Raw genomic sequence first — 27,993 nt, forward strand, 5'->3', positions numbered from 1 at the left:
ATTATTTTTCAGTTATTCTTTATTTTGTTTGTCTTTTTCATAGGAAATTCTGTATGGCAGTCATGGGGGCCTGCCTTACTCCCCTGGCTGCCATATTTAACAATCACACCCCTGATCGGGAAACGAGAGCCCCCTCCATTTATTTTGATCGCTTAGATGCCACGGTCACTATTGACAACAGCGTCTAACTACAGGGAGCTGGATATCGACGACTGGCGTCCTCCCCTGGCTCGGCTTCTGTGCCAGCATCATCACTACCATACATTTACTGAACTGATCCTTAAGAGCAGACTTGTAAATGTACGGCTTGTGGCACCAAGGGGTTAATAATAGTTTAAAACCTGCACTGATTTGCAGTAAAACCGTGTGTTGGTCGCATTACTCTCACTCTGAGTTCCTTTCCATTATTGGGCTTGTTGATCTTGTGAGAATGTTATTTTAACCCGTTCCTTTCCCGAGCGAAAAGCTTAGAGGGAACACAGGTCGAACTGGAATAACCACACAGGCACGGGTATAATGTACTCAGGGGTGTTGTCACCTCTGCTGAAATGTCTATTTTAATAAATAATTGCATTCCCTTTTATTATAACAATCCTGGAGCATCTTTTCTTTGAAATCTGTTGTGCCGTTCCCCTGTTATTCCTCCTAGAAATGTATGAATAAATTGACAACTGGGTGTTACATGTAGGGGGGTTGTCCTTACACAGACTGACCAATGTCCAATCAGCTCTGAGGGAGTGACTGTGTAGGGACACACCCCCCTACTGGTAATACCCAGCTGTCCATTTATTCATATATTTCCTGGAGGAATAACAGAGGAATGGCACAACACAGAGCTATAAGGAAAGATGCTCCAGAATTGGTATTTCATGGGGAATACAAGTATTTACTACAACAGACGAGTCATTAGAGGTGAGAGGTCTTCTTTAATGGTATAGCCCTCTATCAGGTCAGTTCTAGATGGGAGCTTATGTTATTGCGCAGGTTTACGTTTACGTGTAAAAGGAAGTGTTCGTGATTATTTTATCCCAATACCCCGCCCAAAAAAATAATGAGCGTATGAATACTTCTAAGGGCCTTTTTTGCAAATGTTTTTTTCTGCACATAAAAAAATTCAAGTTTTTGAACTGCCTCTTTTACAAGTGTTTTCGGGTGGTATTTTCTATTTCCCTTTGTCACACTTGTTTCTGGTGTTTTTTAACTCCTTTTAGAGAGGCCTATGTAGAAAACGCCAGAAAAATGCCATACTAGAGCATGCCGTGTTTTAAAAAGATGCCACCAACTACACAAACCCACCAAAAGGCTAGATAAAAGCTGCAAATAAAAGGATGGTTTGTAGTGCGATTTATTATCTACATGGACAAAAGTATTAGGACACCTACAGGAGCTTTTATGACATCCCATCCTATGGAGTTGTTTCCCTTTTGCAGCTATAACCATTTCCACTCTTCTCGGGGCTTTCTGCAAAATTTTGGAGTGTGAGAATTTTTGCCCCAGAAGAATGTTTGGGAGATCAGATACTGATGTTGGGGGAGACAGCCTGGCTCACCCTCTCCGTTATAGTTCATCCCGGAGGGGTTGTGGTCAGGACACTGTGCGGTCAGTCATGTTCTTCCAGACCAAACTTTCCCCAACCAGCCATGTCTTTATGGACCTTGTGCACAGTCATGCTGGAACATAAAAGGGCCGAACCCCAAACTTGGAAACTACAATTGTCCAATATGTCTTGTTATGATTAAGTGTTAATATTTTTCTTCACTGGGACTAAAGGGCCTAAACCGACCCCTGAAAAACACCCCCACAGTATCATCCTTCCTCCACCAAACTTTACAGATGGCACAATGCAGCCAGACAGGCAACGTTCTCCTGGTGTTCGCCAGATAGAGTGGCGGCGGCTTTACACCACTCCATCTGATGCTTGGCATTGTCCTTGGTGATGTAAGGCTGGCATGCAGCTGCTTGGCCATGGAAACCCATGCCATGTCAGTTTTTGTGTGGATGTTAATCCCAGACGAGGTTTGCACTAGTTATTGAGTAAGTAGAGCGTCGGCGACTCTTATGCACCTCAGCACTCGACCACGCTGGAATTCAGTGACCTCTTTATGACGACCCATTCTATCACAAATGTTTATAAAGACGACTACACGGCGAGTGCTGGATTTATACACGGTGGAGATGGGAGTGAATGAAACCTCTGTATTCAATGATTAAGATGTATTTCATTATAGACTTTACCACACAAACGCTGTTTGTAAAGCCTCACGCACACGACCATAGATGCGCACAGTCTGTGATTACAGCACCGACGGGCTGCAGCGTATCATCCGCAATTCACAGATCGCACACATTGATTCAATGAGCTTGGACTGTATGACATACTATTTATTTATTTTGTTTGTGGTCCGGGTAATGCATGGACTGTGGAAACCACGGTCGTGTGCATTGGCCCATAGGTTAACATGTGTTTTATACAGTCTGCAATTGCAAATGATATGGTTGCAAATGCAGGCTCGTGTGTATGAGGCCTAAAGGAACATTACAGAGAAAGCAGATCCATTGTTCTGTCCAGTGCAGGGGGTGGAGCATGACACAGGGATTGTATTTGGTGCCTTTAAATCCATCATGCCCCTACACTAGACATAAAGCTATATTCAGATGATGCAGTTAAAACCACCTTAAAAAAAATATGCATCTAAAAAACATTTTACAATAATTTGATGCAAAAGACAAAAAAATTTTTTTTTTTAAATAGTGGGAGAAACCACACTGTCCGAATATAGCCTATCATGTATTTGGGATCCTTCACATGGTGGGGCATGCTTTTTCTACATGCTATATATTGGGCTGTGTTCTCATATGGCCCCAGACACACTCCTATTTGGTGTAATATAATCCGGTTCTGTATAAAGATGGCAGCAATTATATGGTGAAGATCCTCAGTCTACATAGATAATATACACATCAGCAGGCTAGATCATTCTGTGTAAATCCTATACTTTCCACCACGTCGGGTCCAGTTTGACAAATCTCATGAAGAACATCTCCAGAAAGGGCCTTGATATCGGGGAGTTAACCCATTCTTCTCTGGTAATCACAGCAGTAGCAGGGAGCAAGCAAGTCCCACAGCTTCAGAAGCCATTATAATGTAGAATGACAAGACACTTCAGATGGAACCTCCTTCCAAAAAGAAAACGGCTTTAAAGCAGTTTCCATGGAGCATTTTACTGGTGCCAACCACAGGTTCATTATAGTTATCTAGAACCAGTCTAAAATGTACACATGAACCAAAGGGATTGCCAAGACTACAGCTAATGGGCACTGGAGCTGTGCCCACACCATCTAAAGGGTGATGGTTGTAATCAACAGCAACTGTGGCATGTCAATCAATTGGCACGATTGCAGGGTGCACCGGCCACTAATGTCTAACAAAATCCCCACCCCAGGCTTGTCATGTCGCCGAGGTGTTTTCAGAGGGTAGACTGTTCCAAATGATAGGCCCATTGATCCCTACACCGACCAGACGGCATCTGATTAGCTGAGCATGACCTGAACACATTGAAACAGACACGATCGTTTCTTTCCATAAAGTCTTTACTTTTAAAACCCATTCAAAAAAATTCCAGCAGGTAAACCAGTCACATACAGGACAGGGATAATGACCCAGATATACAGCACAGATAAAAGCCCAAACTGAAGATGCCCACAAAGGGTTAATATCCCTAGCAGAGATTAGCCCTGCACCAAGTAGGGGAGGATGTGTGACTTGATCCTGCAAGACATCGGCCTAGACTGTCCAAGATATTCTCAGAGCCAGCGGTCTATGATAAATATGTGAGCATTTCCCTCAAGAGGAACCCGTCACCATCACACACTGGCAGGACCAATTTTACCAACTAAGCCAGTACCTATCACGTTGTAATAAACACCGACATCCAACTCCATGGTCTGCATGCAACTGGTTCCCAAAATTATATAGATATAAATAAAAGAGACACTACTACCCTGTGTGGCCAGTAACGTCAGCCATATTAGCGGTCACCCAGACATGACCGTTTAACACGGACCTCAAAGACTTCTAATTACTGGGGATTTCACTTTTTTTTTTTTTTTTTTAATAAAACAAAACACACAATTGGTCAGAATAAAATAAATGACATCTAAATACAAGTTACGAGGATAGATTCTACCCATGTAGTGCTGAATATAAAATAAGTTATACATAAGTGAAGTGAGTTTTGGATAATCCTTTCCTGCAAGTGGTGAATGAATATAAAACCCAATTAGTTTGTTATAAATAGTTTTACTCGCAATAAAAGTAACTTCCAGCATTAGATACAGTCAGAGGAACACAAAAGTAAAGTCACATGTGCACCCGAGCAAAACCCCTGCAATGATCCCGGTGTAGCAGATTGGTAAGACACTATGGGAGGTCGCAAAAAAACAAAATAAAGTTGCCCATAGTAACATGGGGAGAGAGATAGGTTGCTGTAGGCAACGCCTTCCCTTTTATACATGATGCCCATACGGAGAAGTCATCCAACATTAGCGCAGTTATAAGAGTAAAATCACACCAACCATTTATCTGATACACTGCTGGAGGTCCAGAAAAAAATAAAATAAAAAAAACTTGCCAAATCACAAGCATAAAATCATACATTGAAAAATCGCACTTTACGAACTAAGTAAAATCTCAAAGGATAAAAGAACGCAGCAAATACAGATCTGATCCGCCCAGCCCTTTTGTATTTGAGGTAACGGGAGTTGTTTCCAGACCCTCCACCATATAACATAATAAAAAGTGCCAGGTCAGTATTTAATGTGCCCAGGCGGCTTTACAGTGCATTTCCTGCAGGGGGCGCCTAAAACCTCAGCCAATTGGATGTTGGTGGACGATCCAGAGACCACCCCTATAAGTATACAGGTAAATACATGGCAAGCAAATTTACAAAGACAGGGCTGTAAAATAGTTCCAACATGAAAGGTGCCCAGCAAGCAGCAGATTGGCATAGGTAGGGCGTGAAGGGAACTTATTTGGCTCAGAAAAGCAACATGAACACCAGCACGACTGACAGATGACAAGACACAGCGGACCAAAACAAGAGACAGCCGGAGAGGGGGGGGGGGGGGGGGCAGAACAATTAAAAACAGATAAATTAAATAATCTGAGTAAATGAAGTCTGAAGCTTTACATAGAAAACCTTAAATAAAAACAAACTTGTAGAATATATAAACCAGGCGCAGAGCGGATACACAAATAGGGGTCAACTCCAAAGCGCCAATGGCAAACAGCATTGGCAGCTTAGTGGTTAATCCACTGAATACATAAGAGCCTTAATCTAATGCAACTGACAGAGCAGCAGGCACTTTGGTGCTGTCAGCGACAGGCGGGCAGCAGCTAGAATATCCTCTTGCGCTTCATATAGGAGTCGGCATAGTGCCCTCCCAAGCCTTGCGAGTGCTGTCCAACGTAGCCCCCCTCAGGGCTAGGCTCGGGGGATGGGATCAAGTGCGAAAAGCCTCGCTTCTGTGCTCCTATGGGAGTCTAAGATAAAAGTGAAAACAGATTAGGACAGAGAACGAAACCAGACATGCCATGATATACTGCGGACTTGTTTATGGGGAGGAAGGTTACTCTAAAGAGGATCAGGCCGCTGTACCAACATATGTTTCAGGAATACTTGCGCCTGGTCCTAGAACGCTGCGTAGTGTTGTTCCTCTGTTATTCCCCATAGAAGAACGGTAACACCCAGCTGTCAATAAGGCACATTTCCAGGAGGACCAACAGAGGAACAGCACCACGCAGCGTGTTAGTAGCCATTTAGCGAAACTTTAGTCAAGCAAGCAAGCATCTCACGTGGTGGATTATGGTTTTATTTGGCTTTAACAGTTCATTTGAGCATATAATATAAAAACCTGTCACCTGAAAAAAATAAAAAAAAAATGCAGCTGACATTGCTGTCAGATTGCCAGCGACTCAGACTCGTGTTTTTTTTTTCCTAAGCCCCACCGTTTGGGAGACCGTGCAGTTATTTTTGGGGCCAAATATGCTAATGCAGCCTTTGACAGTCAAGTGGGCAGTTCACACCTCACTTGCCAAGTGGAAGTGAACTTTGATGCCGTCCAATCAGAGCAGAGTTGCTCACACAATGTCCGCTCTGATTGGACAGCGTCCGAGCAGAAAGGTTCACTTTGCCAAGTGAGCGGTGTTGGCTACCCACTGAACAGTCCAAGGCCTCATTAGCATGTCGATCATCAAAACTAACAGCACCAATACCTCAGGAAGAGCGGGGCCTAGAAGGGGGGGGGGGGTGGGGGGGGGGGGGGGAATGTAACATTCTCAGCATTTATTTTGGGCAGGTGACCGTAGTAAGTGCTTCAGTCTATGGTGCTGCGCTAGGATTGGAGTAATTTCCAGTTTGAGATCTGTTTCCCTGTCATTACAATTCCATGATCCACTTAGAAGAGCCTCTGTTTATGACAACTAGATTTTGAGCACCAATGAAGGTTTTGAAAAGTAGAAACCCATGCAGTTATCGTGTGATGCTCCGACCTATGAGAATAGATTACAAAGCCTCCTGGCAGGCAGAGTTCTCACCTTACACGAGTTTCCTGATGGCAGACTCTGATCCTCATAATCTAATGCGACTCCCCCAGGACTGCTTGGACGCCTACCCAGCACCTGTAGAAACAACTGGTCAGGTAAAAATCCAATAGAAAAAATACAGAGCAGCTACAACACCAGTAGGGGGCGCTCTTACTTTATTCAGGTGCGTCTGCTGGAGTCCAGCCTGCAAGCCGCTGGTGAAGTAAGAGGTAGATGATCCTCCAATGAAGGGAGGCAAAGGGGCTGGCATGCTGCTGCTTCTCTCCCGAAATCTGGAGGGCGGGGAAATCTGCAGAGTACAATATATACAAACAGGAATTCAAAGTTCTGCTTGTTAACAGAGGGGGGGGGGGGGGGTAAAGTAGTGAGATGTGACACAGAACTGCTGCTAAAGGCATCCGGTCCCCGGACAGAGCACCCGAGACGCCGTGACACGAGGCCCTTTGTTGTGGGGAGGGGAAGCAGTCGTATTCACTGCACTGAAAACTAATGATTGGTGAGACCTGCTATGCCAGTCAGATGCCCCAAGAGACCTTACGAGTCAATACGGTCCATATAGCAGTTTTGCCAGTATTAGTAAGAACATATTGCTGAAATGTTGAATAGAGAATTCAGGCGAGTGTGCGCAAGGACAAAGTAGTTGCCCATAGAACCCAAATTACAAGAATGAATTGCTGTCAGAGGCGCAGACGTGTGGCTACTAGGGCATATAGGACGTCAGAGGGAGAGTCCCCCGCTCAAGAGTCGCTAATAAGCAGCAACTACTGCGCTGCAGCCTCAACTTTCTAATATTAACCCCTTCCCACAACGGTATGGCGCAGATAGTCCTAGGGATGGCACAGGTTTGGAAGCTGTGCCCATGCCATCTTCTGCAGTTGTCAGCCGCTATGCAACAGTCCAAACAAATGGCAGCAGATATATTAAAAGACCGAATTTAATTCGGAAATTTTAGGTGATAATTTACATGGGAAACACAGGTTCTACCTTTTACAGCTCACATTTCAGTAAACAGCGATTGCCATGTCTGGGTAATTACCTTATTTCTGGTCTCATAGGCGCCAAGACTAGGTACAATATGGTCTCGGTTTTGTGAATACGCACGAGTATGCAGCTCCTGAGAAGGCAAGGGATAAAAAAACAAGAAAAAACCTATATTAAAAAGCAGAATAAACTGGCTCTGTCACCAGATTATAAGTGCCCTATCTCCTACATCATGTGATCGGCGCTGTAATGTAGATATCAACAGTGGTTTTTATTTTGAAAAACGATCATTTTTGAGCAAGTTATGAACTAGTTTAGATTTATGTTAATGAGTTTCTCAATGGACAACTGGGCGTGTTTTTACTTTTTACCAACTGGGTGTTGTACAGAGGAGTGTATGAGGCTGACCAATCAGTGACTAATCAGTGTCCTACACTTCACATTGTTCCAGCCCAGCATGATCCACAGCACAGCGTGATTGTTACAGTGTGATTGTGCAGTGTAACAAGTAAACACGCCCAGATGTCCATTAGAAAGGCTCATTTGCATAAATATAAAACAGCTCATAACTTGGCCAAAAATGATCGTTTTTCAAAGAAAAAAAAAAAAAAAAAAAAAAAAAAAAAAAAAACTTTACTGTTCTCTACATTGCAGCGCCGATCACATGCAATAGGAGATAGGGATTTGATAATCTGGTGACAGAGCCTCTGTAAGGCTTCAACCTCGTGGGTAAACTTAGATCTAGAATGTCAGCCATACCCAGTCAAACCGCGCTCTGTGCGCCACCTATAGCGCACAAAGCCCTACCAAGGAAAATATGAAGTGACTAGAACTCCCCCAGCATTAAAGAAGGAAAGTCCTCTGTTCTGGCTAGTTAATCTTGGTCCCCACCAGCAGGTTATACACATAAATGTATCAGCCATAATGTTAAAACCACGGACAGGCGAAGGGAACATTGATTATCTGGTTACAATGACGTCTGACAATTGGGGGGGGGGGGGGGGAATATTAGGCAGCAAGTGATCAGTCCGTTCTTGAAGTTTGTGTGGGAAGCAGGAAAAATGTGTAAGAATCTGAATGACAGACAACAAAATCGTGACAACTAGAAGACAGGGTCGGAGCATCTCGAAAACGGCCGGTCTTGTGGGACGTTCCCGGCATTTAGTACCTACCAAAAGTGGTCCAGGGAAGGACAACCGGTGAACCGCCAACAGAGTCATGGATGCCCAAGTCTCATTGATGCACGTGGCGAGCGGAGGCTAGCCTGTCTGGTTAGGTCCCACAGAAGAGACACGGTAGCAGAAGTTGCTGAAAAAGTTACTGCTGGTTATGGTAGAAAAGCATCAGACGATGCAGAGCATCGCAGCATTTGTAAATGCGTAGCCAAAGACCGGTGAGTGCCCGTGCTGACCACTGCCGAATGCACCTACAATGGGCACGAGCATTAGAACTGGACCATGGAAGAAGCGGCCGGGTCTGATAACTCACGTTTTCTTCTACATCATGTGGACGGCCGGGTGCGTCACTTACCTGGGGAGGAAATGGCTCCAGATGCATTATGGGAAGAAGATGGCAGAGGTGTGTGATGCTCTGGGCAATGCAATGTTCTGCTGAGAAACCTCGAGTCCTGGCATTCATGCGGATGTTAGATACGTACCACCTACCTAAACATTGCTACTGACCAAGTACATGAGGGGAGCCTACACAACATTAAGCAGGTGGTGTTAAGATTATGGCTGAATGGTGTACACCATCATTAAAGGGAAGGTGTCATGAATTTTTTTTTTTTTTATAATATTGCTTTTAGTAGGATATTAAAATAATTTTTTTGTGTTCTACTTCTCTAAGGGGGCTGCCATTTTTTTTTTCCATCTCTATTTATCGTTTAACGACACATAGAGATGGAATTCGGCACATACAACCCCATAGAGAATGTGAACGGGAGCCGTTCCATTCTCAGTTGCGTGCGCCGGCTATGTGGGAACCTCGCATGCGCCTCTCCAACACACACCGAATCGAAGCACGTTCACAGAGCGAAATCCGGCACCATTTTCTTGTGGACCGGAAGCCGCTGCCGGACAGCAAGATGACGACATTTCCGTCCGCGGCTTCCGGCCATATATTCAAGGAGGCGAAGGCGCAAGGAATAGGAGCGGAGGCGGCAGCAGGAGCAGGTAATTTATGTTTGTGTATGTGATGTGTGTATTATGTTCGCGTATGTTCGTGTTATACTGTCTGCTGAGCACTGTATCGAATCCTCCTGCACTGTGCAGACGCTCAGAAAATGGCGGCACCCAGTGTAGGTAATTTGAAGATTCAAACCCTTCCTTCTCCTGGCACTATCCAGAATAAGGGAGTGAGGATTGTGTGAGGACATTAGAGGAGAGTGTGTGTCTACCCCAAATTTGCAGCATAAAGCAATGAGGTTGCTTTACCACAGTGACCATGCTGCAATTTTGGGAACTGCTCCCTCTAGTGCCCAGCACATGGAAATGTTATAAATTAGAATCTAATTTATAATATTTCCTGACTTGTGAAAAAATTAACAATGTGTAATCACTCAATAATTGTTTAACTAAAAAAAAAAAAAAAAATTCTACCAACACATTCCCTTTAAGAACTGGGAGATTCTTTAAAAGGTAAAAGTTCTCGTTTACTCTGCTTACAGAATGTATGTCAAACGGATAGCCTTCTGTAGGGGTCAGCATGGACTCCTGCAAAGATGCCAGGGGGACCCGGTTTCCTTTTTGCTTGTAAGGTGCCTGATTATTTGATGTACCTACGGGAGGAGGGAAATAGGGGGTAAGAACTTAATGCAGGCACAATAGGTAAAACCAGCATTCAGCCATCATTTATCATCTTACACATCGATCCTGTGCTGGAGATCCTGCTGTGGAAATTCATGTAAGGACCGGAATGAATGTTCAGGTCCCTGGGGGGCTCTCCAAGGAGGGACAACTGTAACAAGACCCGGGGTTAGTAAAACGGTTCTGATAACGCCCGAGAGCAAAACAGTCAGCCTTCAACTTCCACAAAGGCAGACTACAGCTATTGTGTGTGGAACTCCAACCATCCCAAGGCATGCTAGGTGTTGTAGTTACAACGCTGTGAGAGGGCGACCAGTAGCAGCGCTTCCCTTAGGATGTCAGAATAGCCACTTCACTAATATTAATGCAATGACTAGTCCATGGTGTAGATGGGCATTCCCCTGCCTGGCTCACTCATTGACAATTCTCACCCGATGCACAAATGAGGAGCGACCAGTCAATCATAGGGAGCCAGATAAGGGTAGCCAGAGGGAAACTGGCCATACTCCAAGCTCCGCATGAGCCAGTATTAAAGTCATGTTGTCCTTGGAATTAAAACAGCCAATTCAGATACGGTCAGATCCGACATAAAATCATACTAGTCCACAGCAAGAACCTGGACAGCATGACCTTGGCGACAAGCCCCCCCTAAACCAACAAACTTACATTTCTACTTAGCGGTCAGCAGAACACATACCCCCAGATCTGTAGTCTTCGGCAGCCCACCGAGCATGGAGCACAAAACAGGAGTAGGAGGAGGACTGTCCCACTCTGGTGCCTGCGGTCCAAGAAATGACTGCAGGGGAGGAGTACCCAAGTCAGAAGCAATGCCCACCGGTGGAAGAGTGCCCCCTAGATCACAGGACAGAAAAGGTTAAGTCTCATACTCCTAAAAAGCGACAAGGAAATAAAAACAAAAGCAGCTCCCACATATTTTACCATCTTCCCCGGAGCACAGCAACAGCAGCCGAGCCATCTAAGAGCGCTGCACCCCTCGTTACAAGCCGACTGCATGTCACTAATGTGAATAGATGGCTAGTCTGGCCTAGTAACACCAAACTGGACCAATGTGCCCCGCGGCAAGAAACGCTACCTGCACATCCCCCACCCAATGATATCAGAGAAGAGAAGCTTTACCTATACCAAGGTCTGGCAGTAGGGATTTCCCTGGTGGGGGTGTGAGCTGGGGAGACAAACCCAGCGCTCCATACAACGCAGCAAGGGGAGAATCTCCCAGAATTCCAGGTTTCTAAGAAAAAGAATAAATAAAATTATACACAAGCTCTTAGAGGTTTTGGACAAGAACTGTTGATCACCCATCATCCATTTGGAAGGGAGTCAAAGTCACTTCTATGTGGAGATCTGAATAGAATAATCTGGAAATAAGAGTCCTGTACCTACCTGAGTGGGCGTTTGTGCCTGCAGTACCAGCTGCAGGAGGGTGGTAGACAGGGCAGGGTTAGAGAGAAGGGACACTGCAGGTGCTGCACCAAGGAGTCCTGGAATAATGACAGCACGTTAGAATGGACAAAGCGGAGAAATGGTTTTCATGGGCCTTCCTCACCAGAGTATCTTCCGGTTTATCATCCTTCCAGAGCTAAACTCAGTCATTTACATCAGTCCCAAAAAAATTATTATATATGAATGGGAGTAGTTGGTCACGCGTGACCACCACTCCACTAAAACAGGGAACCCTCATTCTCATGATCGCTAGGGGTCTCAGCAGTCGGACCCACAACAATTATGTGGATAGGTAAACATTTTTATGGCCCAACCCCCTTCAAAAGGTTATTTTCTATGCATAAAGGGGGAGCGACCATGTAAATAATCACCCACTTTTTTTTTTCTTAAATGCGGTGGAATTGCGGTTTACCTGTGACTTTGTTGTGGGTGTAAGCACCCCATTGAAGTCAAACGGGACAACCCGCAACAAAAGAGCAGCGATTCCGCACCATTAATGGACATGCTGCTCCTGAAGAAACCGCATCGTCAATTTATGTGCGTTTTTTTGCGGCCGCGGTGTACGTTCACACCCAAAGGAAGAAAACAAAAAACACGCACTTGTCTTGGTCATGTGACGAGCCACGCACCTTGTCTCCATCACATGACCACAAGGCATCACATGCAAGTTTTCAGCCCCAATGCTTAAAGACTCTGTCACCACATTATAAGTGCCCTGTCTCCTATATAAGGAGATGGGCGCTGTAATGTAGGTGACAGTAATGCTTTTTATTTAATAAAACGATCTATTTTCACAACGTTAGGAGCGATTTTGGTTTATGCTAATGAGTTGCTTAATGCCCAAGTGGGCGTACTTTTACTTTCGACCAAGTGGGCGTTGTACAGAGGAGTGTATGACGCTGACCAATCAGCATCATGCACTCCTCTCCATTCATTTAGACAGCAGAATCGCGTTCTTACTAGAACATGATCTGCAGCCTCATACACAGCGATTCTGCTTGATTAACGTTAATCCAGTGTCCTGATAATGAGTACACATGAAATCCAGCCTGGACGTCATGTGTACTCAGAATCCTGACACTTCTGAATCTTTTCTGTGAGATTTGCAGCAAGGGGAACGAAATCTCGTTTACCTCCGTAATCTCGCGAGATTTCGTATCCGTTGCTGGAATCTCACAGAAAAGATTCAGAAGTGTCAGGATTCTGAGTACACATGACGTCCAGGCTGGATGGTTATGTGTACTCATTATCAGGACACTGGATTAACGTTAATCAAGCAGAATCGCTGTGTATGAGGCTACAGATCATGTTCTAGTAAGAACACGATTCTGCTGCCTAAATGAATGGAGAGGAGTGCATGATGCTGATTGATCAGCGTCATACACTCCTCTGTACAACGCCCACTTGGTCGAAAGTAAAAATACGCCCACTTGGGCATTAAGCAACTCATTAGCATAAACCAAAACCAGTCCTAACGTTGTGAAAAAAGATCGGTTTTTTAAATAAAAAGCACTGCAGTCACCTACATTACAGCGCCGATCTCCTTATATAGGAGACAGGGCACTTATAATGTGGTGACAGTCTCTTTAAGCTTAGTTTGTAGAAACCAGAATTTTTCATTTTAAGGGTATGTGCACACACACTAATTACGTCCGTAATTGACGGACGTATTTCGGCCGCAAGTAGTGGACCGAACACAGTGCAGGGAGCCGGGCTCCTAGCATCATACTTATGTACGATGCTAGGAGTCCCTGCCTCTCCGTGGAATTACTGTCCCGTACTGAAAACATGATTACAGTACGGGACAGTTGTCCTGCAGCGAGGGAGGGACTCCTAGCATCGTACATAACTATGATGCTAGGAGCCCGGCTCCCTGCAGTGTGTTCGGTCCGGGACTTGCGGCCGAAATACGTCCGTCCATTACGGACGTAATTAGTGTGTGTGCACATACCCTAAAGCAGGATCTCTGTCAACCATTGTATGTCTCAGTAGTGCACAACGATCCCCATGTAAAGTGTCTGAGGGTCTCCATTTTTACTACCAGGAGACGATATATTGAGCAGGTGTGGACCAGCAGCAGTTATTACCCAGATGCAGACCTTGCTGGTTTCCAGCCGCTGCATTCAGTAGAGGACTGAGCAGAAGCTGTAGTGTCGCGGAGGAGCCCAGGCTGTTGAGGAGCTGCAGAATGTTGGGTTCGGGGAGAAGGCCATTACCACGATTTATTGCCTTAAAAAAAAAAAAAAAGCCATTAGTCAGACAAATGCCCGACCTTACCCAGCACTAGTTTGATGGTCTCGTATCGATGGCCACCACCCACCGTTGCTTGTGCTGCAATCAATGCCGCGATTGTGCTCCTTCCTGGAGGACCAGGAGCACAGAAGGAGACCCGGGCACGTCCACCAGCTACCGCGGAGTTATCCATCTGCTGCTGGACAACTTCCGCCACCATATCAGAGTCATATTCAAGAACTGCAAAGCCTTTATACTGACCGTCCTGCCCGTAAGCCAGCTGAAAACAGAAAGACGACAGAATAAGACTTTCCCAACGCCACAAAACGGTAATACAATGTTTAAAGGGTAACCAAACGCTCAAACTTCTGATGTGTCATAGTGACCTGTCAGAAGATTTGATTGGTGGGGGTCCGAGCACAAAGACCCAACAAATTGCTAAAACGAGGCGGCAGAAGCGCTCGTGTGAGCCGCTTCGTTTGTTCGGCTTTTTCCGGAAAGATTCAGACTTTCTATTGAGCCCGTACGTCGATACATTGATTTCCAGAAAAAGGCGAACAGAAACAAAGCGGCTCACACAAGTGCTTCCACCGCTTCGTTTCAGCGATCGGTGGGGTCTCAGTGCTCAGACTCCCACCAATCAAATCTTCCGACATGTCACTACGACACGTCAGAAGTTTGTTAAACGTTTAGTTACCCTTTAACTGGAACGGTCGCCTTGCTATTTTTGTATTCTATAGGTGAAAAGAGGTTACGATCAGGTTTACTGTCCTACATTAGAGGGGGATGGATGGTCTATCAGGGCATGTCCAGCTAATAGATCTACAGTACAGGGGAGGAGACTCAGTTTGTATTTATCCCAAATCAGTCTTTAATAAGCCCAACAGCTCCCCCTAGTGGTGGCAGCAGGCTGAATTTATCGGAGAAACAGAGCTCTAATGCCATGAAGATCAGCACAATCTTTGGTCCCATGATCTGTAAATCAAATTCACTCATGGCTATTCATGTGCCCACCTCTCCTTTGACAACTGGGAATGGATTTAGTCCATTCTTGAGATCAGGGGGTGTCTGAGCAGCCCAACTCCACGGAAGTGGAAAACCCCTTTAATATGCACCATGACATCCAGCTGCCATGGCAAGCATCTTACACAAACCCCAATGAATGGTGCCACCCACATACAGTAGCACCACAACCAGTTGACTAGTCCCAGGATTGACTGCAGGCTCAGCAGTGTGTAGAGAATTCTGGAATTCAACAGACAGACCAGAGGCTAGAAAAATCCAGGAGTAAGGGCAGTGCCCAGAAATCTGCAACGGAGATGCATCTTTTTTGGGTTGTTTTCTATTGATTCCTACAAAAGACCTTATTGTCCGGTCACAAAAAAAACAAAACTGTTAAACGCCCTGCCCAAAAGAGGCTCAGAACCTATAGTATTTTATCAACCACTGCCCCCATGCCCCAAAACATGTATTCACTCCAGACATAGACCTTTGCCCCAGGACTACTTTGGTACTCTTAAGGGGTAATCCCATCTCGTTGTTCCAGTCTAATGACAGCGAACTGCTGGAGAGGTGTTATAACATTCCTTTATTGTAGAAGATGGCCGGGGTCTCGAGGGCATGCCCGCTGGCACAAGCACGGTAGCTCTCAGCCCGGACACCTCTCTGCAGATCTATAAGGTCTACGAACGACTCCAGGGCAGGCGCAGTATCAATAGTGCTGCACAACACAATGTGGGAAATGGCGCAAGGACATCAGCACATCGTGCGGTCCTGAACTGTCAAACAGGGGAGTACAGCCCACCATAGAGCAGCAAACGCAGAATTGGCAGGCAGTGACTGCCCTGGAGTGAAGGTAAAAAGGAGATCGGAATAACCCTTTAATAAAACGAAAGAACCTATAGTATAATAAACATAACCACAGCTGCTGTTCGAGCGTTGCCCACCTGACAGAAGGAAGGGGCACAGAGTTTGGAGAAGGCCTCCTTTAGTTCCATGAGGTCACACTCCGTCAGATGGTCCACACACAGGCAGCGGGAGTGAAGCAGCTCATAGGTGAGCTGGCTGACGTCTGACCAGTGAACGTACAGAGTGCGGGAACCTAGTTGTCGGCCCAGCAGATCAGACTTGGCTCGGGATGCAGAGTCCTTCTTCATATACTCCACAAAGCCATAGCCCTTGGGTTGTCCGGTAACCCCGCTATACACCAAGAAGCATCGCTCTACATTACCAAATGGTCGGACCAGGTCCTCAAACTGCTGCTGGGTGTAGCCGGATGGCAGGTTGGCAATGCAGAGCAGGGCATCTGTAGGCTGCAGCTGTACAGAGATCTCACGTTCGCGAAGGTGCGTGTGGTGAAAGCGGCGGATGGCAGACTCTGCCTGTTCTCCATTCAGTAGTGTTACAAAGGCTGCGAAAGGGAGACAGCGATAGAAGTGAACGCTGTAGTAAGCAAATCTCACACAAAACACACCAGTGACCCGCAGGTCACAAGGTTACAGCCAGAACATAGCAAGGTGACAGGCCGTACAGAGGCAGCTTGTGGTGGAATACGTCCGTACTCCCCCCCCCCCCCTTATATCCTGGCCACAAAGCCATTCACTGCACATCTGTGACCACCTTACAAAGAAACTACCAAGGTCAAGTCACTGCCCCCCCATTCATGAAGGGGGGATCCCCACCACTGCAATCTGTTAGGCCCCCTGCACACAGCCGTGCCCGTAATCACGGTCCATGATTACAGGCACAGCCGGCTGCAGACAGCCACCTGCATTTGCGGGCCGTGCTCCCATTCTAAAGTAAGGGAGCACGGTCCGCAAAAGCAAAAAAATAAAAAATAGGACATGTCCTATCTTTGCGGAGGCCTTCTACAGCCCGGATACCTATACGGTAAGGTGTCCGTGGGCAATAGAAGTGAATGGGTCCATAATGGCGGACAAAATCTACAGTCGTGGGCATGGGGCCTGAAAGTGTACCTGTAGTCCCTAGATATGGGACCACAATATTCACTATAGTAAAGTGGTGCCAGCGTACCTACAAGTGCCAGACCCCTTGGGCTTATAGTATATGATATGCAATCAATGTTTAATTGGGGGATGGGGTGTCCAACTGCTGGGGCCCCCCATTGATGCCTAGAACAAAGAGGCCACAGCTCTTTACTGAGCGCCACAGAGATGACCATCAACAGCAGTATACATGGGAGGGCGGTGCCTTAAATATAAACCATTCCTTACCGGTTCCTTTATATTTATCGACAAAACAGTATTTCAGCTCGTAGTCTCCCAAGAGATCGTGGACTTCCTAAAGAAGAAGGGAAAAATATATATCAGTCATAACCCACAACCAGCGGAAGGACCCCAAAACCCCCCCATAGCCGAGCACCACGTCTAGAACAGCTGGCATCCCCTCCAGCCCTCAGTAGCGCCCCCTGCTTGGTAAAAAAACATAACTATTCACATAGTCAGTCATATCAGTTACTGGGAAAGCTGGGTGACAACCAACATGGCCGCCATTTCATTCCCCACTCACCCAGCTTTCCCATCAAACACTGCATAACTAGGCATATTAGCTGCTCAGGAATCTAGGAAAGTTGGGTGATGATCAGGCTTATGAATTTCCGGGCTGATGCCATTTTGGACCCTCCTGCCGCCCTCAGGAATATCTTTACTGAACATGGTAGAATACCAGCTGTGCCCGATGGTTCTGGAAGAGCCGCAGCTGCTGCACCCTAAAGAGGGCGGTTTATTCCATTAAAACCCCTCCCCTGAAATAATAGAATCGCCCTGGGGTGATGGCATCGAGCACGGGTCTGGAGAGAGGCGACTGGAATTCGCCCATTGTCAAGAGGCCACAGAAAGGGGCACATGGAGATCACAGGACAAAATAACAGCAGTGCAGGGCACCGCCAGACTGAGGGGTGAGGATGCCAGGGGAGACAGCGGGCGACATCAGGACAATAAAGTAAAGGCAGATTTGAAACACTAAAGTCTCACATTTAGAGTGCAAGCTCCTATGGCCAAGGACTTCTCTGGTTTATTCATGTATCAGTGACCAATTATAAAGCGCTACGGAATAGGTTGGCACCACGAAGATTATGCCTTGGCACAACATATAATATATGGGGGGGGGGGTTTATAAAACTGCCCCAATCTGATTATAAGGTTAAACACCGATGCAAAGGAAAAGTGCAGTAGTTGCCCATAGCAACCAATCAGAAACCTCCTTTCCTTTTTCAAAGACTCTTTAAAAAATGAAAGCAGCCGTCTGATTGGTTGCCACGGGCTACTACTGCACTACTTCATCTTCCCCATTATGCTACGATAACACCACGGGGGAAATAAGACCACTACTGGCAATGTCACCTTTCTCATCTATTAGAGGGGGCAGAGACATGGCAGATACCAGTCTTACAGTAGTTCACAAACTCGTATGACATATCCAGCAGGTACAAGGACCCACCGCTGCCCCCACCGAAAACAGCAGCTATAGAAAAACTACCTGACAACCCGCCATCTTGTTCTCCCTGGTCGCAGTATGTGAACACACACCACCACCAGTTTTTTAACGTCGCGGGACACCCTGACGCGTGCGACAAAGAATAAGCCGCCGCGGGGGGAGATTCCCGCGGCTCCTCTTCTCAGACACAATCGCTGTTATAGCAGATTACACACCTGGTTAGTGACGTCCCCCGGGAGACTCTTGATGAGGATCTTCCTCCGGTTCTTCACCTCCCTCTTCATCCTCTCCACCCGGCTCCTTATTTCCTGTGCGTTCAGCCGGTTCTCCCTCTCGTCTTCCTTCACAAAAACTTCTTCGTCATCGTCTTCGTTACATTCCCAGGAACCATTAGCCGGTACCCCGGCACCTCTAACTGACACGGCCGCCGCCATCTTGACATAAGACTTCGTCTATCTGAGCACAACACTGCAGTCCAGCGCTCATTGGTCGAGTTTAAACCGACCGGCGAGGTTCGCTCTGATTGGTCGCTTCGGACGCTGCCCCGCCCCCGTAGTGGTTCCCTTGGATACGGGGGAGGGGCATGATGCACATGAGAAGCGCAAGTGCAGTCTAGAAACGTGCGTGACGCATGCGCCTCCGGGTGTGACTGCAACTGTGTGATGACCCCGGCCCCAAACTCACTTTATTGCGCGGCTATGTCGCACGACTTTTTCTTGCCGTATATGTCAATGGGAATTGCCTGTCAGTCATTTTGAGGCAGCTTTTCAAGGGAAATATTAGTTTGTGTTGCTTCGTTCCTGATGGCATAAAATAGTCTAGGGCTGCACAGCGATATTATTAGGGTGTATTCACATGTTGCGTCGGTAATGTCACGTTTTTTGCTAAAAATCACGTTAAGACGATTTGACTGTGACATTAATCAAAATAATAGGATCACTGCAACTAACACGACCTCAAAGATTTCCTGTTATGGAAGAAAAACTTGCGGCAATAGTTGGAAGTCATTACCTTTATAAGCAAATATTGGGGTTGTGTACAATTTTACTAAATTTATGTCCCAACAATAAAAAGTTGTTAATACTAAAGTGAGCCGCACACATCAGCTGCACAAATCTCTCTCCTGTTTTGCGTTTGTTACAATGTATCAGTGCAGGTAAAATGTATCAGTCTGGGCTGAGGTCAGTCACGCGACGTCAGTGGGTTAAAGTGTAACTAAACGTTCAACCAACTTCTATTATGTCATTGTGACATGTCAGAAGTTTGGATTGGTGGTGATCCGAGCACTGAGACTCCCACCAATCGCTAGAATGAAGCTGCAGAAGCGTTCGTGTGAGCGCTCTGCCGCTTCGTGTCTGTTCGGTTTTTTCCGAAAATCAATGTATCTGTGTATGGACTCAATACAAAGTCTATGAGCCCGTACTCCGATACATCGGCTTTCCGTGCTGAGCGCCCACACGAGAGCTTCTGCCTCTTTGCTCAGTGCTTGGACCTCCACCAATCAAAACTTCTGACATGTCACTATGGGTGGGGGGTATTATACTGTGTGATGAGGCACTATGGGGCATTATACTGTGTGTAGGGGGCACTTAGGGTGTGGGGGGTACTAGGGGGTATTATACTGTGTGATGAGGCACTATGGGGCATTATACTGTGTGTAGGGGGCACTTAGGGTGTGGGGGGTACTAGGGGGTATTATACTGTGTGATGAGGCACTATGGGGCATTATACTGTGTAGGGGGCACTTAGGGTGTGGGGGGTACTAGGGGGCAATATACTGTGTGTAGGGGGCACTTAGGGTGTGGGGGGTACTAGGGGGTATTATACTGTGTGATGAGGCACTATGGGGCATTATACTGTGTGTAGGGGGCACTTAGGGTGTGGGGGGTACTAGGGGGTATTATACTGTGTGTAGGGGGCACTTAGGGTGTGGGGGCACTAGGGGGTATTATACTGTGTGATGAGGCACTATGGGGTATTATACTGTGTGTAGGGGGCACTTAGGGTGTGGGGGGTACTAGGGGGTATTATACTGTGTGTAGGGGGCACTTAGGGTGTGGGGGCACTAGGGGGTATTATACTGTGTGATGAGGCACTATGGGGTATTATACTGTGTGTAGGGGGCACTTAGGGTGTGGGGGGTACTAGGGGGTATTATACTGTGTGATGAGGCACTATGGGGCATTATACTGTGTGTAGGGGGCACTTAGGGTGTGGGGGGTACTAGGGGGTATTATACTGTGTGTAGGGGGCACTTAGGGTGTGGGGGCACTAGGGGGTATTATACTGTGTGATGAGGCACTATGGGGTATTATACTGTGTGTAGGGGGCACTTAGGGTGTGGGGGGTACTAGGGGGTATTATACTGTGTGATGAGGCACTATGGGGCATTATACTGTGTGTAGGGGGCACTTAGGGTGTGTGGGGGGTACTAGGGGGTATTATACTGTGTGTAGGGGGCACTTAGGGTGTGGGGGGTACTAGGGGGCATTATACTGTGTGATGAGGCACTATGGGGCATTATACTGTGTGATGAGGCACTATGGGGCATTATACTGTGTGTAGGGGGCACTTAGGGTGTGGGGGGTACTAGGGGGTATTATACTGTGTGTAGGGGGCACTTAGGGTGTGGGGGCACTAGGGGGTATTATACTGTGTGATGAGGCACTATGGGGTATTATACTGTGTGTAGGGGGCACTAAGGGGTCATTATACTGTGTGTAGGGACACTATGGGGCATTATACTGTGTGGGTGCACTATGGGGGTCATTATAGTGTGTGATGAGGCACTATGGGGTCAATATACTGTGGAGGGCCACTATGGGTGTGGGGGCACTAGGGGGTATTATACTGTGTGATGAGGCACTATGGGGTATTATACTGTGTGTAGGGGGCACTATGGGGGCATTATACTGTGTAGGTGCACTATGGGGTCAATATACTGTGTGGAGGGCCACTATGGGTGTGGGGGCACTAGGGGGTATTATACTGTGTGACGAGGCACTTTGGGGTATTATTCTGTGTGTAGGGGGCACTATGGGGGCATTATACTGTGTGGGCTGAATTAGGTGTGTATGGGCGGGTTAGAGGTGTGGCTTTACATTAATAAAAAAATAGCTGCAGGAATTGTCGCTCTTTGCAATACTGTAAAGTTGGGCGGTCTGGGTATGTTAGTTCTCTTCAATGCATCTTTGAATTACATGGGGACAATAAGAGGTGTATGGGCCCGCTGTCTCTACTGTATCATAGTCTGTAACTGGGACAGGCAGCCCTATTACCCAATGGACGTCTTCTTTCACTGCAGAGGAAATCGCTCGTCATAGTCCGGCTGGAGTCGCCATCCCCTGTGATCATAGGAAGGCGATCAGCTGTTTCTATTCAGAAGTGGAGGGCCGAAATTAGCGTCAGCGCACGCCACGGGTTCTCTTGCACTCCTTCCCTAGGTCACATGGACCTTATATATGAGGCAGAGCGGCTTCTGTTCTGGCAGACTGGAACCGTCCCTGTATTAGATGGATGGCTAGTCATCTCATTGGCCGCCATGCAGTACTACATTTCCCCTGTAGTGGCCACTGGAGGGTAAATGTCTGGATGACCGCGGCTCCGATATGAAATGTCAACAAATTCGGAGAGCCATAACGTCGATTGAGCGATATGGGGACTTATTTTTTGTGCGGCGAGCTGTTGTTTCTATTGGTACAATTTTGGGGTACACAAGGTTTTAAACTGATTATGCAGTTTAAATATTTTTTTATTATAATTTTCTTTTTTTTACAGCTTTCACCGTTCGGGTTAAATAATGTTATATTGTGATAGTACGGACTTTTATGGACGGGGCAAAACCAGTTAAGTTCTTTTTTTTTTTATTGTTACACTGCTTTTGGGGGAAATAGATTTTTTTCTTTGATCTTTAAATATTTTTATGTATTAAAAAGCTTTTTTTATTCGTCCTCCTAGGGAACTTGAAACAGCAATCGTTGGAAGTACAAAGATGGCAGACCCGAGGGCCTTCATTAGGCCCCTGGGCTGCCATGACAACCATTGGCACCACGTGATCACATCACAAGGGGGGTTCTCCTCGTTTGTAACGGCTTAGTTGCCGCAGCGGCCTACAACCGCGACCTCTGTTCTGTATATACGGCGGATGTCGGGAAGGGGTTAATAACAGAATGGTGGACAAGAACTTTCACAAGGGCCTGGTTCAGGTCACGGCCGATGTTGCAGTGAGACATGAATCGCCTGGTATGACTTTCCAGTGGCACACGTTTCTTTTGCTCACCACAGAAGTCAATTGAAGAGAGCGCAACTGTTGCCCAACAATGTCCGATCACATGGGTCGTCTATTTTGTGTTACTCAATGATAAGCTAAGGGCACACCGTTGCCAGGTGGCATCTGCGGCAGAAGTTGTTTAACAACGTGATAAGGATCATTCAGAGAGAAACAGGATTAAATTATCTAGATATTAAAGAGGTTTTCCAACGAGCGACATTTATGACCTATCCACAGTATAAGCCATAAATATCAGATAGATGCGGGTCCCACACCTATCTCCAGAACGTGGCCCCCTCAACCCCGTTCTACCACTGTGTTGCAGCAGAACCAGGTGAATTCTGACCATGAATTACGGAAACCGCGTAGCCCGCATGCTTCTCTGCTTCCGTACTTGAAATTCACTACTATGGGAGTTCCAGCTATGCTGTTTTCGTAACTCCCGATCATATAGTTAGGAAGAGGCAGAGGGAGCAGAAAAAGTTAGAAAGGGGTTTAGGGGGCCCGATTCTAGGGATAGGTGTGGGACCCGCATCTATCTGACATTTATGACATATCCTGTGGATATGTCATAAATGTCTCTGATGGGAAAACCTCTTTAACTGTTTACTACCTTACTTCTATGCTGAGATATGATTGCTTGATGTTACAGGCCCAAAGCCTGAGGCTGCACTACTGACTCCGATGACATCATCTCCTGATTTCTGTCACGTGCAGTGTTGTCATCCAAATCACTGAATATATCCATGATGTTTATGTTTATACACAAACAAAAGCCAAGGAGGATGTAGATATTGATGTGGATGGTGCTAATAAAGTGTGAAGGTTAGGGATTACATTTAGAACCGTTGCTCATCCATTATAGTCAATGTAGGGCTGGACGACATAGCCTGAAAATCACGCATAGATTCTTATTTCAAGCTTATATATGATTCTCGGATATATTTCATGCAGGCTTCCTAATCCCGCTAACCAGCTGTGATAAACTATAGCAAGGAAGCTGCCATCATAGCTGGTGGTGGGAGTAGGATTATAGTGGACTCCGCCTGGCGCCAGGTCACTGAACTGTACATGGGGCATCAGGGCCAGATGCAGCCACATTAAAGGGGTTGTCCAGGCTGTGGGTGGATTTTCATACGGATGACCTATCCACAGGAGACGTCACCAGTATATGTTCGGTGGGGAACCAACACCCAGACCCCGCACCGATCACCTGCTTCCGAGTGCCGGAATTTATGCAGTGGTCGGTGTTGGAAGCAGAAAGCTGTGTATACTGTATAGTGACGGTGATGCAGGTCTGCTCCTATTCACTTGAATACTGGAGCACGGCCGCAATACAGTATACGGATCCATCTGCCTCCGGCGCCCACCACTGCGTAACTTCTGGCGATCAAAGGCAGCCAGAACAGCTAATCGGTGCGGAGTCCGGGTGTTGGACCTCCACCGATCATATACTGATGGCCCATCCCGTGGATAGGTCATCGGTATGAAAAACAGCCCTGAGCCTTGACAACCCAGGCTCTGTCACCAGATTTTGCAACCCCTATCTGCTATTGCAGCAGATCGGCGCTGCAATGTAGATTACAGTAACATTTTTATTTTTAAAAAACGAGCATTTTTGGCCAAGTTATGACCATTTTTGTAGTTATGCAAATGAGGCATAACAAGTGGGTGTGTTTAAAAGTAAAAGTCCAACTGGGCGTGTATTATGTGCGTACATCGGGGCGTTTTTAATACTTTTACTAGCTGGGCGTTGTGTATAGAAGTATCATCCACTTCTCCTCAGAACGCCCAGCTTCTGGCAGTGCAGACACAGCGTGTTCTCCAGAGATCACGCTGTGTCGTCACTCACTTCCTGCCCCAGGTCCTGCATCGTGTCGGCCACATCGGCACCAGAGGCTACAGTTGATTCCGCAGCAGCATCAGCGTTTGCAGGTAAGTAGCTACATCGACTTACCTGCAAACGCTGATGCTGCTGCAGAATCATCTGAAGCCTCTGGTGCCGATGTGTCCTCGCTCGTCTGACACGATGCAGGACCTGTGAGTGACGTCACAGCGTGATCCCTCGAGAACACAGCTGTGTCTGCACTGCCAGAAGCTGGGCGTTGTGAAGAGAAGTGGATGATACTTCTCATCAGAACGCCCAGCTAGTAATAGTAGTAAAAACGCCCCGATGTACGCACATAATACACGCCCACTTGGACTTTTACTTTTAAACACACCCACTTGGACTTTTGCAAGCCTCATTTGCATAACTACAAAAATGGTCATAACTTGGCCAAAAATGCTCGTTTTTTTAAAATAAACGTTACTGTAATCTACATTGCAGCGCCGATCTGCTGCAATAGGAGATAGGGGCTGCAAAATCTGGTGACAGAGCCTCTTTAAGTAATAACAGGGCACCCAGTAATAGGTGATGGGGCAGATATGCTTTTTTTGGAATTGCTGTGCCAAGGTTCAATTAAGTAATATACATATTGTGGGAATATATCACCATGTCTACATTACTTTGTTGAACCCCAATCTTTTATATAAAGAATTGCCTGCACAGCACTTCCATCAGGAAACAGGATTTTTTTTTTTTAAATACAATATTCATGGAAAACTATTTGTCTGGGTAACTTTTTCTTTATTCCACCAGTACTATGCAAGCTAAAACTAAATACTAGACTTCTCTAGTGGTCAGCACAAAGGGTTAAAGAGGCTCTGTCACCAGATTATAAGTGCCCTATCTCCTACATCATGTGTTTGGCGCTGTAATGTAGATAACAACAGTGTTTTTTATTTTGAAATAAGTTATGAGCAATTTTAGATTTATGCTAATTAGTTTCTTAATACACAACTGGGCGTTGTAAAGAGAAGTGTATGACGGTGACCAATCAGTGTCATACACGTCTCTCTATTCATTTTTAGCGGTAATCGCAGCACAGCGTGATCTTGCGAGATTACGCTGTGTAGTCACATACTCCCATATTAACGTTTCTTGGGGACTTACTCACACAGCATGGCTGATCTCGCGAGATCACGTGTGCTGTCATTCACAGAAACTTTACCAAAGTGTCAGGAGTGATGAATAGACATCGCGTCCTGGCTGGAGGTGACGTCTATTCACTCTCAAGACACTTCGGTAAAGTTAATATGGGAGTATGTGACTGCACAGCGTGATCTCGCGAGATCACGCTGTGTTGCGAGTACTGCTAAAAATGAATGGAGAGAAGTGTATGACGCTGATTGGTCACTGATTGGTCAGCGTCATACACTCCTCTGTACAACGCCCAGTTGGTAAAAAAGTAAAAACACGCCCAGTTGGGCATTAAGAAACTAATTAGCATAAATCTAAAATTGCTCATAACTTGCTCAAAAAGGATTGTTTTTCAAAATAAAAACCACTGTTGTTATCTACATTACAGCGCCGATCAGATTATGTAGGAGATAGGGCACTTATAATCTGGTGACAGAGCCTCTTTAAAACTCCTGGCAGACTAATGTCAGTTTACAACTTGCTGCAAAGTGAAGAGAATCTCCAAGATAACCTCATTATAATAGGTGGAGGAGTGGAATTGTTCACTACAAAGGCCTGGACAGTCAGCGGCAATGACAAGTACAAAAAATAAAGGAGGAAAAAGTAGAGAATCAGCAACGCGGCGTCAAGAGTCCAAGCAAAACAAATCTAGCAGTAGTCCAGACATAGCTGCTTGTATGATTTTTTTCGGTTTGATGTGTATACTATTATATTGGTATACAGTCACGCACAGCTTTATTATTATGTTCTGCAAAAAGACCGTGACTCAGCTCCTCTGAACTGGTGGTGTGCATACCCGGGATGTGGTCTTCATATATATATATATATATATATATATATATATATATATATACACACACACACACACATCACATTCTAAATCCGAGCTGTTGCCACCTTTGCAGTAAAACAGCTTCTACTCTTCTGCGAAGGCTTCCTACAAGATTTTGGAGTGTGGCTGCGCAAATTTTTGCCGATTTAGGCCTCATGCACACAACCATGCATTTGCGGCCGCATACTATCCACGATTGCAGATAGTATAGAACACAATCTATCCTATGGGTCAATGCACCGTGGTTTCCATGGTCCGTACATTGCCCGGACGGCAAAAAAAATAGGACGTAATTTTATGGACCGCAATTGCAGTCCGGGCTTATTGAAGTCAATGCACATCTTGTGTGTGCATGGTCCGTGATTGCGGACAGCCCGCGGATGACACTCTGCAGCCCGTCCGTGCCTTAATCACAGACCGTGCACACGATTACCATTGTGTGCATGAGGCTTAAAGAGGCTCTGTCACCAGATTTTGCAACCCCTATCTGCTATTGCAGCAGATCGGCGCTGCAATGTAGATTACAGTAACGTTTTTATTTTTAAAAAACGAGCATTTTTGGCCAAGTTATGACCATTTTTGTAGTTATGCAAATGAGGCTTGCAAAAGTCCAAGTGGGTGTGTTTAAAAGTAAAAGTCCAAGTGGGCGTGTATTATGTGCGTACATCGGGGCGTTTTTAATACTTTCACTAGCTGGGCGCTCTGAAGAGAAGTAACATCCTCTTCTCTTCAGAACGCCCAGCTTCTGGCAGTGCAGATCTGTGACGTCACTCACAGGTCCTGCATCGTGACGGCCACATCGGCACCAGAGGCTACAGTTGATTCTGCAGCAGCATCAGCGTTTGCAGGTAAGATCGACTTACCTGCAAACGCTGATGCTGCTGCAGAATCAACTGTAGCCTCTGGTGCCGATGTGTCCTCGCTCGTCTGACACGATGCAGGACCTGTGAGTGACGTCACAGCGTGATCTGGCAGAAGCTGGGCGTTCTGAAGAGAAGTGGATGTTACTTCTCCTCAGAACGCCCAGCTAGTAAAAGAAGTAAAAACGCCCCGATGTACGCACATAATACACGCCCACTTGGACTTTTACTTTTAAACACACCCACTTGGACTTTTGCAAGCCTCATTTGCATAACTACAAAAATGGTCATAACTTGGCCAAAAATGCTCGTTTTTTAAAAATAAAAACGTTACTATAATCTACATTGCAGCGCCGATCTGCTGCAATAGCAGATAGGGGTTGCAAAATCTGGTGACAGAGCCTCTTTAACTGAGAAGAACATTTGTGAGGTCAGACACTGATGTTGGGGGAGGGGGCCGGGCTCCCAA

General features: G+C 46.2%; 1 protein-coding gene across 2 annotated transcripts; it reads right to left on the reverse strand.

The window, feature by feature from the left end:
• Positions 1–4,284: 4,284 nt before the first annotated feature.
• RAVER1 (ribonucleoprotein, PTB binding 1) lies at positions 4,285–19,045 on the reverse strand. Of its 2 annotated transcripts, none has more exons than XM_075858966.1 (14): positions 18,756–19,045; positions 17,319–17,385; positions 16,032–16,495; positions 14,174–14,365; positions 13,941–14,082; positions 11,794–11,891; positions 11,530–11,641; positions 11,090–11,244; positions 10,450–10,543; positions 10,252–10,364; positions 7,641–7,718; positions 6,759–6,893; positions 6,596–6,679; positions 4,285–5,542 (listed from the first exon to the last, which is right to left on the reverse strand). In XM_075858966.1, the coding sequence occupies exons 1-14, from the start codon at positions 18,972–18,974 to the stop codon at positions 5,396–5,398; spliced, it is 2,100 nt and encodes a 699-aa protein (XP_075715081.1). In that variant the 5' UTR covers positions 18,975–19,045; the 3' UTR covers positions 4,285–5,395. The 2 variants fall into 2 exon arrangements, with proteins under 2 accessions (XP_075715081.1, XP_075715082.1); XM_075858967.1 differs by having other exon boundaries at positions 13,953–14,082; positions 18,756–19,044.
• Positions 19,046–27,993: the final 8,948 nt, after the last annotated feature.

The sequence above is a fragment of the Rhinoderma darwinii genome, chromosome 3 (genome assembly GCF_050947455.1).
Source record: "Rhinoderma darwinii isolate aRhiDar2 chromosome 3, aRhiDar2.hap1, whole genome shotgun sequence".
Lineage (NCBI taxonomy): Eukaryota > Metazoa > Chordata > Amphibia > Anura > Rhinodermatidae > Rhinoderma > Rhinoderma darwinii.